The following is a 16706-nucleotide window of genomic DNA, read 5'->3' on the forward strand; positions in this document are numbered from 1 at the left end:
GGGGAGTTTATCTCTCTACCTCTGCACAAATTTCTGACTTGTGGGTACTGTTTATTGACCCCTTTTTTCTCATGAAATACCATTTAATTTGCATAGAAATAACACAGCAGAAAGTATTCGACTTTCCTATCGGTGTTAATTGATTAGTATTCCCTCGCTAAAAATATGCACAACACTTAGCACCAAAAATGCTATCCTACAAAAGATTTTGCCTCTGGCAAAGCCATCATATTGTTTTGGCTCTTGTAATCCTATCCTATGTATTAATATTAAATGCACCCACATAAGTTTTTCTTGAAGAAGGTAAACAAATTAAGTAGTAAGATTTAGATTGAAATCTTCCTTTTGCAGCTTTTGATCACCTAGATAGGGAGAAAATTTAGTATAACTCGTAAATATAATATGAGTCTATGAGTCTATCATGCATGGCATGCCATTAAGATCTTAATTACAGTATGGTTTTGATACTTGCAAGTCCCAACAAAAAGAATATGATTGTTAAAGGTAACCCTTTTCTTTTTTTTCTTTTTTTTTTAATCATAATTATCACCAAAACATAAATAAATCAAGTGACCTATTAGAGTACCATTGAGAGAGGGAGGTGATAAAAAGATGGAGCAGTAGCCCTGTTAACTGTAAACTCAGGACAGTGAAACAAAGTAATGGATAAGTGGAAATAAGAAGAGGAAAAAAAGAAGCTGCCCTACTGTATTTAAAAATAAATAAAAAGATCAGCAATCAACAAGGAGTATAAAGAAGGTGGAGCGGTCGAGACTTGCTCTACTAAGATCTCTAAGCTCTCCTTTCAAAACATCTCACTATCCATTTTCAGTTCAAGCCTCCAAAACCGAGCTGGTAGTTCTAGTTTTTCTCCTCTAAGCACAAGAGAGGAAATTAGCCAGCTTTTTTTTCAAGCTTAAAGCATTAGGATTTGCAAGAAAGAGAGGTGCTGGGGGTGGTGTAAGGGGGAGAGAAAAACATAAGAAAAAACAAAGTACAGAGAGAAGTTTAGTTCTGACAATACATAGGTTTCTTTCAAAGGGGGTGGCGTGGGGGGTGGGTTTTAGCCAAGTTATGCGCTCAGGAGCTTGTACGGTCCAGCAGACCCTCACAGCAGAGGCTGCTTCAGCATTGAAGCACTCTCTTAGCTTGGCAAGGAGGAGAGGCCATGCTCAGGTCACTCCTTTGCATGTAGCTGCAACCTTGCTGAGCTCAAGAACTAGTCTTTTGAGAAGGGCTTGTCTCAAATCACAGCCTCATCAAACTTCACATCCTCTTCAATGCAGAGCTCTTGAGCTTTGCTTTAATGTTGCACTAAACAGACTTCCAACAACTCCTGTTCCTTTACTTCATGGCCAGCCATCTTTGTCCAATGCTTTGATTGCTGCCCTTAAAAGAGCTCAAGCACATCAAAGAAGGGGTTGCATAGAGCAGCAGCAGCAGCAGCAGCAGCAGCCTCTTTTGACTATTAAGGTTGAGCTTGAACAGCTTATATTATCCATCTTAGATGACCCTAGTGTTAGTAGGGTTATGAGAGAGGCTGGGTTCTCTAGCACTTCCGTCAAAAACAATATAGAGGACTCTTCGGCTTCTTCTGTGTTTCAGTGTTATAGTACTTCCGGTGGGGTTTTCTCTTCACCTTGTTCCCCTTCTGCTACTGAAACTCAAAAAGAGGTCATTAACCCAACTACCTTTTGGCAAACCCATTTCTTGAATTACACTTCTGAGAAAAACCCAGTTCTTCTTTCACCACAGAAGAAAGTTTCAAGCAACTATTTCACAGATTCTGGTTCTGTGAAGGAAGATATCAAGTTGGTTTTGGAGGTTTTATTGAGAAAGAATGTTGTGATAGTTGGTGACTGTGTACCTGTAACTGAAGGTCTTATTGCAGAGTTGATGGGAAGGTTAGAGAGAGGAGAGGTTCCAATGGAATTGAAGCAAACTCGGATTATTGAGTTCCAGTTTGCACCAGTTTCTTTGAGGTTCATGAAGAAGGAAGATGTTAAAATGAATCTCTCAGAACTGAAAAGAAAAGTGGATTCTCTAGGTGAAAGTGGGGCCATTATCTATACAGGGGACCTGAAATGGGCTGTTGAAGAAACTGTCGGTAATGGAGAGGTATCTGGTTATAGTCCAGTAGATCATTTAGTCACAGAAATTGGCAGGCTACTATCTGAATATAGTAGCTCAAACACAAAAGTATGGTTAATGGCCACTGCAAGTTATCAAACATACATGAAGTGCCAGATGAGACGACCATCTATTGAGATTCAATGGGCACTTCAAGCTGTCTCGGTTCCTTCAGGTGGACTTGGTTTGAGCCTCCATGCATCCAGGTAACCTCCTGCTCTATTGTTGTTATTATTATTTTGTTTAATTCATGTCTGATACCTGTTATTATATCTGGATGGAGAAATGCATGAATTTCCCATTGATTGTCATCAATTTCTTGAAGCTTTATTTGTTTTTGTACTTTTCTTGCTGTGCATACCTTTATGGTCTGAATGAGGCCAAAACCACTGTGAAAAGTATGGTTTGGTGGTGAGACAGATCACAGATATGAATCATTGTCCTTATGTTACTTTGTTTTGTCAGGATACATGCAGCAACTGCACATTGCAGATTTTTCCTATAGCAGAATCATTAGAAGAAAAAAAAAGAGAAAAAGTAAAAATGAAGGGTTTTCAAGGTTGCATTTGTTTTACTTTTTTGATGATCAGTGACTTCAAATTTGATCAGTCTTTATTTCTTTGAAAGAATATATAGGTAGGAATCATCCATTTTGAACAAAGATCTTAGTCGATACTTGGATAGAGTCTACTCTGGACCTCCATTTTCTAATCAACCTTTTCCTTTTCTGACAGGTCTATTTCTGTTGTCTTTTTAATTCTTATAGCACTGACTCCATTTTTGCCACTATATTTTCATAATGCTCAGTTCAAAACACAACTACACACAAATACACACACAGATTCGGGGAGGGAGAACTAAAACTTTGACACTCCAACAACCTTGAAACATTACTATTAGATGAATGTTTTAAATTTTTATTGGCCCTAGACAAGATAGTAGTAGTATACCGCTCTGCATTTTTATTGTCCACTTTGCGTCTGCCCTCCCTGACCTTGATTATCTGTGTTTACTAATATGAATTTTGTATAACGAACTTGCCATTGGCAGCATCTCCAATAACCCATCTCATGTGCTGGAAACAAAGCCATTCATTAATAATGGCAAGGAGGAACAGGATAAATTCACTTGTTGTCAAGAATGCACCTCTAATTATGAGAAAGAAGTTCAATTGCTTAAATCAGGACAGCAGAAACATTTACTTCCTTGGCTTCAACCTCAAGGCACCAATTCCATTCAAAAGGTAATAAAATATGAGGGATTTTTGTTTCAACAACATTTTTTTAAAAACAGAATATATATATATATATATATATATATATATATATATATATATATATATATATCAACTGGATGATCTATTTAAAACCTTTAGTTAAATTTTCAGGATGAATTGGTTGAGTTGAGGAGAAAATGGAACAGATTGTGCCACAGCCTACACCACCAAGGAAGGCAAAGCAATTTAAATTCTACTTTATTCAACAATCAAAGCATGCTTGGAAAAAACTACTCATTTGCTTCATCATATCCTTGGTGGCCAAGCCAAAACAGCTTCTTCCCAGATTCAAATTCAATCTCCTTTGCCGATTCAGCTTTGAAACCAAACTACAGCTCCAGTAATGTGCCTAAATTTAGAAGACAGCAATCATGCCATATTGAGTTCAACTTTGTTAATGGTTTTCAAAAGAATGAACCAGAGGAACCAAACTTGGATTCTCTAAAGAATTCTGAAGGCAAGGAAGTAAAGATCACCCTTGCTCTTGGTAATTCTTTGTTTTCTGATATAGGCAAACTGGAAAAAGGGAGAAGTGATCATTTGTGCAAACTACTGAAAGAGAATGTCCCTTGGCAGTCTGAAATTATTCCTTCAATAGTGGATGCTTTGGTTGAATCCAGGTCAACCGAAAAAGACACTTGGTTACTGATTCAAGGGAATGACACTCTTGGAAAAAGAAGATTGGCACTTGCAATTTCGGAGTCTGTATTAGGCTCTGCTGATTTGTTGCTACACTTGAACATGAGGAAAAGAGATAATGAGGTGACCTCATATTCTGAAATGCTTGCAAGAACCTTAAGAAACCAAGAAAAACTTGCAGTTTTTGTGGAAGATGTAGATTTGGCTGATATACAGTTCTTGAAATTCCTTGCTGATGGATTTGAAACTGAAAGATTTGGAGAATCAAGTAATAAAAGAGAGGGAAATGGCAGCCAAGTAATATTTATCTTGTCCAAGGGTGACTCCACCGTCTATGAAGACAGGAAGATGAATGATTCTGTTATCAAGATGACACTGAAGGTGAATGAAACAAGAACTGCTAGTTTTGGAACACCCAACGTTGACCACAAGAGAAAAGCTGAGTGGGAGATTTCAAGCAAGGCTAATTCTCCAAGAGTCAATGAAAAGGAAAATGCTTATTGGTGTCCTGATGAAAATGGAAACAAGAAGAAAAACTTCTCAAGACAGTCAAGTTTCAACACCCTTGATCTCAACCTGAAGGCCGACGAAGACGATGAAAGCAAGGGAAGACCGGGGGAATTCAGCCTCATTTCAAGTGATCTGACTCGTGAGACCTCATCCGATCACCTTAGTCCAAAAGGACTTCTTGATATGATCAAGAACCGTTTTGTATTCGATCGAAATCAAGGTCGTGATAGAGAAATGACAGGGGTTTTGTCGTCCAAGATCAAGAGAAATTTTCATGAGGTTTTTGGGGATCAAAACGGGGTATACTTTAGCATTGAAGAGAGGGTATTAGGGGAGGTATTAGAAGGGTCAGGTACTTTTGTGAATAGTCAGTTTGAGAAATGGCTAAAAGACATCTTTCAAACAAGCCTGAAAACAGTTAAATTGGGAGGTAAAGAAGAAGGTATAGGTGTTAGGCTTTGTTTTGGGTTTACAAGTGATAGAGTTTTTGAGGATGGTTTCATGGGTACATGTCTCCCTAAGAAAATCCAGGTTTCTTTCACGGACTGACTGCCTAGCTAGTCTCTTCTGTAAAATCCATCACCAAATGACATTGGATCACAATGTCCCTGTGTAACTGCTAATCTTCATAATAGGATGTGTTCTGTTTCTTTTTTTTCCCACTTCTGCCTTTCCTGCTACATCCTCTAGATTCATTTCATTACCATCATCTGAGTTCCATAGCATGACAGCAACTAGGTCATTGTGCAGGGAATGCAATCCTGGGCCAAGCAAAACAGATATGCACACAATGTTTGAGTCCAGAGTTGCGTTTTTCATAAGAGCTCCTGGATACGCAAAACTGTGACTAATTTATGGCATTTAACATGGGTTGTTTAATCTCTAAAACATTTCTCACTATTCAAACTTCAAGCTGGTTTGAAAGGATACTCTCCCACTGACACCACTCCTCCACCTTAGCAAATGTCATCTGTATTATATGCATCAACAGACTAGTATAAAACTGAAGATTTTAAAGGCTAAGGTTAGGATTTAGATAGCAGAGCTCTTCCACACTTCTGCTGGGCCAACAGAGGCAAAGAGTAGGATTCCTCCAATAAGAAATCTTTGAACCAGTTCTTGGGAGGAAGTCACTATGGCACTTGACATTCTAAATCTTCTTGCAAGACAGGTTTTTTTTCTGTTCTGTTGTAGTTATTAATGAAGGCACAATTCCAACAACCCGAATCCTGCCCTCTAGTTAATTTTTGTAGGAGAGTGCACTAGACTAGATTAACATTTAATTAATTCTCTTAATACAAGCTTATCATGCAGTGGAGACATTCAACTTGAGCTGTGTTCTCAGCATCCATCAATTATTGCTCCATATAAAACGCCATGCAATGATCCATTCCTCATTACAAACTTAATTAATCATAATGAGATAATAATGAAGCAAAAGAAAGGAAAAGGAGAGACCATATTGCCTAAGCAATGATGAGAATTTGACACCTTAAGAACCTAAACAGCTTAATAAATACATCTCGTAGTGTAAGATTAAGCACAGAGTGGAAGGTTTTTAGCATGGAAGATGTGGAACTCACTCACTTCTTAAGAAAGTCTTCTTAATTAAAGATGTTATCCTAATTATGATTATTTTTAATTTCCAATTCATCCACTCTTTTGACTGAAACAATAATGAACAACCCTTCCATATAATCAAATATTTCATTCTCAAACACGATTGGCTTCACACAAAAAGAAGCCCCCCTCTCCACTACAAGCCAAACACTACACTTTCTGCCCAAGAAATTTATTTTCTTTAAGCTAAGTAGCATCATTATTTTGACCTAAAGGACTCGTAATAATAAGCGAAGGTATAATTGCATCGAACGGCGGGAGTGGGGTCTGTCTTCCCATGATAGAACATACAATAATTTCATCTTTATATGCTTTTTTGTTATTGTGCATTTAAATTCAGATGAGCACTGCTTTAAAAAAGCTATCAAGTGTCCTAGCGTATTAATTAAAGAAAGATTGGGGAGTGATGATGGACACTTGTTCCTTGCCATTGCATTTAGACCAGTTTTTCGATTTTTAACATCCTCCATTACAGTGCTTCATGAGACTTGATTGGTGGTGTCTTTATCTTTGCTTGTCCACCTTCCACCATAATAATAAAAATAAAAAGGGGGGGGGGGGGGGGGGGGGTGCTAATGGATGCAGGAAGTTCCGCACAAGTATTTCTTCAGTTGGGTGTAAACGATGAAGCCATTTAGGGGTCTTTCCCGCCCCGGTGAATGACTAGGAAACAAACTTTCCTCCGGCTCCGAATGAATCAACCCCACTGTCCCTTCCGCCCGAGCCTCATGGAACTAGGATTTCCTTCCCTTGAGACCGAATTTGTTACTGGGAAGTAGAGATTGCTATCAAAAGCTATTAACATGATAGGATGATTTTCTGTGATTATTTCTGGAATGGAATGAGTCGATGTGAACAGAAATAGTGATATTTGGAATGCTAAATTCTGAATATTCAAGAATCCGAGATCCGAGCTGCGAAAATGCATTTGCTAAATAAGCAGAAATGCTTATTACGCCTGTCAAAATAAACAAGAGACCAAGGGGGAACAAATGGACGAGAATCTTTGAATTTAAATTGTTGGCATGCTTTAAACACCGTCAATTCATGATGATTTTGCCACAGAAATATGTTCCTTCTAAGACCCTCCTAATCCTGTGGAAAACCATATCTGAGCTCGTTTATAGATCTGAAGGATTTCTAATTTGTAGCTCCGCCCCAACCTCAAAAGTTTGATACAGATTCTCACTGAAGCTTCGGCGTTTTCTTCAATCAAAACGCTTGAAATCCAGAGATGCCTTTTAACTTCTTAGAGTAATGCTAAATTTACCCCAAGATTCTTACTGAAACCACCATCCCAAGAACCCACCACAAAGTGATTTGTGGGATCTACCTGCAGGGCCGCCCATTCAATGGATGAGAGTTCCGAGAGGTGATTTCGGGGGGAAGTTTCGGTGAAATCAGCATTCTTAAATGATTTAAGCATGTCAATTTCTATCATACAAGGCATGAAACCCTGGGACCACTCAATATAGAGGCACATTAGTTTATGTAAAGAGCACCAAGTAACTAAATACTAGGTCGTTGAAAATTGTCCATAAATGTGAATCCTCACCACATGTACACAGCAATCACAGGAAGACAGCTTTACCTGGACGGTGAGAGTGATTCACCCTTTAATGTTCAAGACCAGGAATGCTGATAGGGACTTGAAAATAATACATGGCCACATATAGATCAGCAAAAGAATGAAACCCCACCAAAAGCTATCCCAGAAAGTGAAAGGGGAGAGAGACAGATGAAAAAAAGGGATGTAAACCCGAACTCCACTGCCATAATTATTTTGGAAAATCAAATCGGTGGTCCTCTAAAAACAAAGAATGAATAGGAAAGCATTGGTTCTGTTACTGCTAAATTATAATTGCAACAGGGTACCAACATGATAAAGTGAGAAAAGAATGAAACCTTCAGCTGCTTGAACTTGCAGAGAACACTTATGAATGAATAATGAAGATAATGTAAAACCTGCAGCTTCGCAACAACTCTCTTTGCAAATTCCATCTTCCCTTTCACTTCCCTTCTGGTATTAACAGTCATGCATTTTGGCCACCAATTACCTTTCTCCTTGTTTTCTATTCAGTAAATTGTGGGGCTTGGTTTTTATTACATTAAAGGGAAAAGTATGGCTTAAATCAATTATTAGCGAGAATGAGCTCGATCAGATCAATATAGCAAGCAAAAAACCTACTGTATTAATTTTTTGGTACTTATTCATCAATTTCAATTTTTGTCTTGTATAATGCATTCAGTCACCTGTGACTCAGTTTCTGGATTAAGCTCAGCTCACCGCGACTCAACTATTTTATTCAAGCCAGTCAAGTTTTCCTAGACTTTGTTGTGAGCCAACCCTGCCTGTAACTGTCGTCTCAAGCTCAAATCAAGTTTGAGCTGCTAGTTCAAGCAGCAATCTACTGTGTTCTGTACCTAGCTAATCAATGCATGCAAGGAGCACAATGACTGTATTTAGAACAGTCAGTTGTGGAGGAAGGATAAGGTTAACACCCATAGAATCAAGGAAGCTTTAGGTTAAACATTTAGAAATTTGATAAAGTTGTAACACGCGTTCTAAATATCAATAAACATGAAGCTTTTACTATCAAATTGCCTCAGATATACATTAATGTAACACAATACAAAATTAGGAAAAATAATAGAGAAGCCTAGGGTTAGAGGCTAAGGAATGTGAAAAAAAGGCCACCTAGAGCAACAACAAATCAGGGCAAAGGAAGTTTGTATACAATTAACAGCTAAATTGGGGTGCTAATCTATGTTGTTGGGTATATCTACTGTTTCCATATAAACATATATGGAAGGGCGAGAAGGCATAATATTTTCCCACCCAAAGCATAAAGCAAACTATTACTCAGAACTCCAACCAAGTAGAAACTTACAATGAATTAGAAGGTGTTGCAGTTGATGGGGAAGCATCATCTGGAGGATGTGGAGAAGCGTCTGGAACATCTATAGCTCCTTCATGGTTGAGCAATGGTTTTAGTCTTTTCTTGACTTCATTGCTTTGCAGATCAATCTCCTCAAGAATCATAGACAAAGCAGACTTGCAAGATTCATCATCCATGAATGATAAGGTCCATCTCCCATCCACCGGAGCTTTTGTCTTGGCCTTCCCATGAGTAATGAGTTTAGCAGGGTCCAAAAAGGGTAAAGTAGATGGACGGATTCGCAAGTGTAACCATCTTGAATACTTCTGATCAATTGTAGGCTGAAGACACAAATCAAGAAAGATGAAGCAATTGTGAAATTAGAATCATTCAACCAAGGCCCAACTTATAGGACAGTGAGAATATTAGAAGAAAATGTGTAGGTCATATTATCGAGTTGTGCATGCTCTGTGAAATATGTGCTACATTTAATTATGTATAGAAGAAAATGTGTTTGTGCATACATGCCTAGCTATAAAAAACAAAAACAAAAAATCAATAATTTTTATCCAAGGAAGCAATATTAAGCACTAGAAGGCACAACAAATCCATACATACATCAGAACTTGCTAAAGGAGCAACAACACGGATGATTCCATAATGTTTCTTCAAGGGTAGTTCTTCTGCAAGTAGGATCCACCCAGATGCGCCCACAGAGATTGCTAAAACGCAAAAATGGCGTTCCTTACCCCTCTCAAATGCAATCCTACAAGGCACGGCATCAACTGCATATAGCAGTGACCAGAGAGATTTAACCAAGAAAAATTTAATCACATGACTCCCACAACAAATTTTCAAGAAAATAAAGCCATACTTTAGAAGTTAGAAGCAATAGGTCAAATACACTGAATTACCATTTGTCTAGCCAATAATCATACAAGCAACACAACCCGCATGAACTCACACATGCACCATCATCGTATCATATACCCTCACCATCATTGTCGTCATTGTTTCGTCATCATCAATTTATCATATTAAGGACAAGATAGAAAACTGACCTAGTCTCAACTCAGAGCCTAGTTTTGGACCTGAAACATCCAGGCCAGCATTTCTTGCACGGGAATTTTCCAGGATATCACTTGGAGGACAAGTAGGAGGCTGCTCAGGTAAAGCCCTACCAAGGAAGAAAATTTGAAGTTGATGAAGAAGTACAAACACCTGAAATGGAAAAAGGAAAAAAAAAAAAAAAACAGAAATTAGAAACTGCAATAATACAGAAAGAAACACAGCAGAATCCCTACAAAAGTTGAATACACTGGTTGTGAATGCATGTGTACATACAGAGAGTATCTTTAAGTTCATTGAAACTATGATATCAGTACACATTATCTATTTTAATCTTAAGCTTTATCTACTTGGAAGATAAATAGATCAATGAGAAAGAATGCAAATGCGAACACGAACCTTCACCACCTTGCACATTCTTTCACCAGCAACAAAAGATGATTTGTTGGGAAGAACATCTACAAGTCAAATAGGAAAATTGAATGAATATTTTTTAACAAAGCCACAACCCTATAATGCATGGGAGAAGAACATCCAAAAGCACATCTATTGCACAATAGCTTTACCATCAAAAGAGGGCTTGTCTAATGGCAAGAGCATGCACTTCAGCTCTTTCCGAGGAGATGGAGCTTCCATTGCTACAAGAGCAAAATTTATTTGTCAAATACATCAGTCAATCACTTAGACAAACAAGCCATTTGTAATATTAAGAGTTCCACCAAATACCTCTTTTGCACCTTTTCCATTCATCACGTAAGACTGTTACAAGTAGATCGGGCCAGGTACCTCTGGCCTCCTCAAGAAGAGCATAAGTGCAATTCTTATATGAATCCTGTGTACAAGAAGTCTACTGAATCATTACAAAATAATGATATTAAATAATCATATTACTAGATCATCCAAAGAAACAAAACAACAGCCACAAATGTAAGACATGCATCATGAAACTCGGTAGCATAAAACCGTAGTTTCAAATAATGGCTGCAAGTAACAAATATTTAAGGTCCCATCATGTTGCACTCTCATAACTAGGAGCAGCATTTGGCACCTGTTGCGGTCATCATGTATTGACACATTATTCAAACAATCTACTGTGGGGTATAACTTACTCTCAGTAATTCAAGATGCTGGTTATTGAATCCTGACTCACTATAGAGAAGTAGCTGACGCAGAAGCCAACCACCATCCCACAATGTCTCTGGGGATATATTAGACCGGCAAAAAAGACTAACCAATGCATCAAGCACCTGCACAACACATTTCATGACCGATCAAGCATCAAGCACAAACAGCACAGCTTCCAAAAGAAGAGCTCATTAACGTTTTGTAACCAAATGGAATTTGAACCATATCAATTTTCCTTAGAATAAACAATGTTCAACAAAGAACAAAAAGGCAAGCATAATTCCCATCTGCTATGTGAGAGGAACTTCAACTTGTTACATTCGGCTTGTGGTACAGTCCATGTATGAACAATAGAAGCTTTCAGGACATAATTTCCCACATCATAATTTTTCAGAAAAGAAAGGTAAAAAATTGTACTTTTCTCCTGTTTCTTCTTGCTGCCTCAGACAACCATAGTGTAGACCAATAAAAAAGAAATCTCTAACCCATAAGATATTCAGATTGATAGGCCACAGATTCATTAAAAGAGCTCACATTTGACTCCAAAAAGAAAATTGTACCTGAAATCTATGTACAGAGGGGCTTGTTCCCACCTCCAAGGAAGAGCATGCTACCCCATACTGCTCCTGTTATATATTATTTAAAGAAATAGAAGAGAGAAAAATCAACATGTGGAAATGAAAGGATTTTTTTCCCCAAAAATAAGATAGGAAGTAATAAGAAAATTAGAAAAGGATAAACTTTACAGAAGTGTAAGAAATCACAGTAAATGAAATTTTCAATTATAAATGCTTTTACAAAAGAATAGTTGCTGAGCATGGATATATAAGTAGTGAAACAGTTTGATTCCACAGAGAAGAGGGACGTTGTACATCTAGGTATAGATGATGATGATGATGATGATGATGATAGATCGGAGTGGTTGAATCAACCTGAGGCTACTCTGTACAATAAAACCCTAATTTTTCCTCAAAATAAAGATAATTAAAAAAAAAAAAAGCAGGGTACAACAGCAGCACAATACAATACCAGCTGCACTAATTCGAACAGATGTTAACGTAACCTTCTGCCCTGCAACTAAATTAAATTTGAATTTATAATCTTATATGCAATCAATATCAACTCCTAATTGAATACTATAATCCTTCACATATTGCACCAATTCCGATACATGATTTCAATATAACCGAGATTCCATTTTTTTCCTAATTCCCATTGCACAAGATCCACCATTGCTAATATTTCTTTTGATGGAGAGAAAAGGGAATGAAATCATTACCTTGAGATTTTGTAGATAGCCATCGAGCTCACAACTAAATCCATCTCTTATAAAGCTCCTTCCTGACAAAAAAAGTTGATCTTCCCTCAAGTCCTCACCAACCAATGCTTGCTGCAGAGAGGAGGAAAACTGATTAAGTTTCACTTCCTTAACCAATCAACATATAATAGGTTCCACCAAATATTAGTTTAGATTAACAACAACAGGATCTTGAAAGCCACAGTATTAGATACAATTAAAATTCATGCTATCTTAACAAATACAGAGCTATCTTAGAGCTGCTAACAGTTAATAACTGAAAGTTGTTGATAACATCTAGCTAATAACCATAATTGAATTCACAATTTAGCGGCAAGGAATATGAGATGAATATTATTTATCAGTAATGAAGAGAAATAAAAAAAAAAATTCCACCACATCTACCAAAGTTGAGGGGAAAGATATATCTACAACTTACCTGCAAGAGTTTCTTGTGTTGCTTGCGCTGGGGGAGGATTCCAAGAGCATCTAGCATTGTTTCATCTAACTCTACTTAAAGAGATACCAATAAGATAACAGCAATAGAAATCAGTAGCAACAGAAGCTGAATGATTCTAAGAAGAAAACCTTTTGTTTGCAACAATGTAGCCAAGATGCTCAAAGAACTCAAAACTTGAAGATCATCTCCAGCTGTAATATATGAAAGTAAAGCATCCCTGAAGTATTACAAAGATAGAGATAAAATTAGAAGGGATAGCAAACAGAAGCTGAAAAATTAGAAAGCTAATAAATCAGAAGGTTCTGTTCAATTCACGAAGCAGCATATAGAAGGCAGCCAGTTCTCGGTGAGATAGTCAGTTAAAGAAAGAAGACATTATTGTCACCTCATAGAGCAAAAAAAAAAAAAAAGTGTAGACTAAAATTGGACTTCGAGTGAAGAGATGGAAAGTGGAAAGAGACTTAGTACTTCAGAATTTAGTAACTTTTACCTCAAAGTTAAACGAGAAACACCTTTTGAGATAATATCTTCAGGGTGAACTAGAGAAGAACTAGACAAGCTCGGCAAGATTTTTTTTGAACATCCATCCACCTCAATCACGTTCTTATTTTCTGTCTGTTGGATTTCATGCCCATGATCAGGCGCATGACCATTGAGTTTAGTCTCAGAATCTGGAACAAAAGCCTCCGGTGGACAGAAAAGAGAGGCAGCAATGGTATTTGCCAAGTCTTTGATTTTAACTATGCGTAAGATGCAACAGAGCAAATACAGAGAAGTGATAGCACCAATCTGAATATCCTGAATTCACAAGATATCAGAGGTTAAGTAAGAAAAATTTGTATAACATAATCATAAAGTGCATCAACAAACTGTTAAAAGCCCTTGAGCTCAAAGGGAAAGATTAAGGAATGAATGAAAGCATGAAATAAGAGCAAGTTCATACATCAACAGCATCCAACTGCAAAGATGGAAGAAGCAAAGGAAATATCAAAAGTTGCAAAATGTTGACTGTTATTAACCTCCCAACTTCTGGAATCCCCGCAGAAATAACATCACTAATATAGTAGAGATTGTCCTCAATTTCATCCACAACATTAAGAATCGCAGTGGTTGTATCTGAGTCTAGGTTTCTGTCTCAGCAACAAAAAGACAATATTTAGGAGCGAGATCTCTCAACTCAATGTCATATAAAGTTTTAATTATCGCACTCTTACTTTAGAGTTTCAGAGACCATTCCATTTAGATAGAGGCACTGCTTCTGAAAAAATGTAAGCAAGTTTGAAAAATAATCAGCATGAGGGGCCTTTGCAACAAATCTATTCACGGATTCATCTCCAACTGAAAACCAAGAGGAAATTGAAGAAAACTTGTTTAGCTTGCAAAATAACATTATGAGAAAAACAATTGGAACAAAATGAGCAGGGATAGAATAACACCCACTCACCATGATAGACATTGAGTGTCAGAGCACGGACTGCAGTGCGAATCATACTCTCTTCATGGGAAGCAAACCGTATTGCCTCAACATACAGTGGAAAAGAAACAACTTCTTCCTACATGAACAAGGCAGCAGAGGAAAATATCTATAAGCTACAGCATGCACAGAGATGGCTTGATTTCTAACATAGCCAAGTAGAAACTAAGTGAATAAAGGTGTAGAACTAACATAACAAGCGTTGTTTAGGCAGCAAACCCCAACGAGTTTGGGATTGAGGGTTTGTTGCTGTTTAGGCAGCAAGCCATGCATTTCTTGCCAGCTTGAACCACTTACAACCAACCAGCTGCCCTAAAATCTCAGTTTCAGTACTTCTCATCAACAGGTAATACTCAAAGGAACTAGGTAGTGCTGTTCAAGTGGACTGTTGAAAGTGTCATTCAGACTGAATAATCCTCATCAATAAGGCCACAAAAAAGCTATGTGATGGCCCTCTTAAAATATGGACTAATGTCAAATCTCAACTTCATCATTATTTGTTATCGAAATGCAGAATTATTTGAAACTTCAAGCACAAGCATTGGTGCATGGAAAATTGAAAAACAAAATACCAGCCTACCTTTTAAAATTTATAATAAAAAATTAAAACAGTTGTATCATGCAATATAAACAAAGTACAAAAGACAGACAAACCTACATTTTGAGTCTTCACAAGCAAAGAAATTGTATTCTTGTCAAGCTTCCCACTTATTGCCCTTCACAAACCACAAAACATGCCATTTGAAAATCATAGTCAACGAAACCAAGGATATAACAAACATTTGACTACCACCATAACGATGACTAAAAAAGCATACCTTAAGAAAGAAATGTAGTATGACAACAACTCCTCATTCCGAAAATCAAACGTATAAGTTATCAAAAAATTAATATGCTCATTACTGAACATATAATCTGCAATAAAAAAACAAAAACCTAGCACCTCAAACCTCTTTAAACAAATCCAACATTGTCCAGAACCAACTTACGTATGGCGCGCTCGGATTTTAAGTTCTGAATCATAATGCTCGTTGTTTGCAGCAACTGAAGCGAAATGGAAACAATTCTGCTAACCTTAAGTATCCTCACAAACTCCCCCATTACTTGCCTTTCCATAAAAAAACTACAAAGCACGAGGAAAGACACATAGAATTCACAAAACAATCATCGAAATCTAACAATCGAAACAGAAAATTATAAATTTATTCATGAGTCTTACTCAAAATAGTTCGAATCATGCTGGTCTCCGTATGTTATTAATTCCGATATCGATCTCAACGTCTCAATTACAAAGTTCTTTAATAACAACACACAATCAGGTTCTAACAGAGTAAAAAAAAAAAAAAAACCGACAAAAAAATAAATTCATGGTTGATTATTACTAAATTACTTACCTTATTAACATTATTTACAATTTGAACCTTTTGCAGCTGGTCAGTTAAATATCTGCAAACAAAGTAAACCAAAAATTAAAAATTAGAATTTCATCAACAACAAAAAATCAAAATTAAATAGCACAGTGACATTTTTACTGATAATTAAAAAAAAAGTAAGAAAATGGACGTAATTGACTTGAAAGTGTGTAGAACTTGAAAAATTGACAGAGAATTGGACTCTTGATTGCAGTAAATACAAAAGAAAAAATCGCGAATTTCACAACAATTAGTGAAATAAAAAGAAAAATGAGTGAAAATTAAGAGAGAGAAACCTGAGTTCATCCAAGGAGAAACGATCTCTGGATCTCCAAAAGGAGGACCACATGATTTGTAGTGTTAACTCTCGATCACAGCCGTCGAATTGAGAGAATCATTCATTCAATCGTTGCTTATCTCTGAATTTTTTTTAAAATCGGCCGGAAAAATAAGAACGATGGTGAGAGATTGAGAGGAAAGAATTAGAGAAAAATAGAAAATCTAAAATACATGTGAAAAAAGGTGGGTTTTGAATTAGTATTTTATTTTTATAGGACAAGTGAAGATTTTTTTGAAATACAGTTTGCCATTTAAAAAAAATAGAAGAGAGAATGAAATTGCTAGAAAGTTGAAGTGGGCTCCTTGTTTGTTTGATGGGTGCTGAGGTGGCAGTGTCAAATATCAATTAATTACTAGATTGATGGCTTGTAATTTACCGTTGGGCCGAGCCCATTTGTTTCAGAGTATAAAACTATGAGTGAATTAGGATTAATTTAATTAACTCACCATCATTCATGATATGAGATTAAAAATAAA

General features: G+C 36.9%; 2 protein-coding genes across 8 annotated transcripts; one reads left to right on the forward strand and one right to left on the reverse strand.

Moving 5' to 3' along the window:
- The first annotated feature begins 753 nt into the window (after nt 1-753).
- LOC133688008 (protein SMAX1-LIKE 4) lies at nt 754-5217 on the forward strand. Of its 2 annotated transcripts, none has more exons than XM_062107373.1 (3): nt 754-2336; nt 3181-3373; nt 3506-5217. In XM_062107373.1, the coding sequence occupies exons 1-3, from the start codon at nt 1075-1077 to the stop codon at nt 5102-5104; spliced, it is 3054 nt and encodes a 1017-aa protein (XP_061963357.1). In that variant the 5' UTR covers nt 754-1074; the 3' UTR covers nt 5105-5217. The 2 variants fall into 2 exon arrangements, with proteins under 2 accessions (XP_061963357.1, XP_061963358.1); XM_062107374.1 differs by having other exon boundaries at nt 758-2336; nt 3518-5217.
- Nucleotides 5218-8738: 3521 nt separating this feature from the next.
- LOC133690031 (protein TRANSPARENT TESTA 9-like) lies at nt 8739-16486 on the reverse strand. 6 transcript variants are annotated; one of them, XM_062110171.1, is made up of 22 exons: nt 16187-16482; nt 15873-15924; nt 15698-15774; nt 15468-15601; nt 15297-15393; nt 15137-15194; nt 14671-14790; nt 14449-14557; nt 14219-14342; nt 13948-14134; nt 13495-13802; nt 13133-13221; nt 12984-13054; nt 12527-12637; nt 11808-11873; nt 11232-11369; nt 10849-10954; nt 10689-10760; nt 10522-10580; nt 10116-10275; nt 9673-9839; nt 8739-9395 (listed from the first exon to the last, which is right to left on the reverse strand). In XM_062110171.1, exons 1-22 carry the CDS (start codon nt 16237-16239, stop codon nt 9063-9065), a joined length of 2691 nt encoding a protein of 896 aa, XP_061966155.1. In that variant the 5' UTR covers nt 16240-16482; the 3' UTR covers nt 8739-9062. The 6 variants fall into 6 exon arrangements, 5 of the variants coding, with proteins under 5 accessions (XP_061966155.1, XP_061966156.1, XP_061966159.1 ...); XR_009841390.1 differs by having other exon boundaries at nt 9285-9395; nt 9673-9820; nt 16187-16486; XM_062110172.1 differs by lacking the exon at nt 14671-14790 and having other exon boundaries at nt 16187-16481.
- Nucleotides 16487-16706: the final 220 nt, after the last annotated feature.

This window comes from Populus nigra, chromosome 3, assembly GCF_951802175.1.
Source record: "Populus nigra chromosome 3, ddPopNigr1.1, whole genome shotgun sequence".
NCBI classification, from domain to species: domain Eukaryota; kingdom Viridiplantae; phylum Streptophyta; class Magnoliopsida; order Malpighiales; family Salicaceae; genus Populus; species Populus nigra.

Bases quoted from the DNA above. Each gene is read 5' to 3' on its own strand.
- LOC133690031 (XM_062110171.1), bottom strand. From the start codon at position 16,239: ATGTGGTCCTCCTTTTGGAGATCCAGAGATCGTTTCTCCTTGGATGAA. The intron at 15,394-15,467 runs GTAAGTTGGTTC...TTTTTATTGCAG, and splicing joins AAAATCCGAGCGCGCCATAC to ATTATATGTTCAGTAATGAG. The intron at 9,840-10,115 runs GTCAGTTTTCTA...TGCTATATGCAG, and splicing joins AGGCTCTGAGTTGAGACTAG to TTGATGCCGTGCCTTGTAGG.
- LOC133688008 (XM_062107373.1), top strand. From the start codon at position 1,075: ATGCGCTCAGGAGCTTGTACGGTCCAGCAGACCCTCACAGCAGAGGCT. The intron at 2,337-3,180 runs GTAACCTCCTGC...TGCCATTGGCAG, and splicing joins TTGAGCCTCCATGCATCCAG to CATCTCCAATAACCCATCTC. The intron at 3,374-3,505 runs GTAATAAAATAT...TAAAACCTTTAG, and splicing joins GCACCAATTCCATTCAAAAG to TTAAATTTTCAGGATGAATT.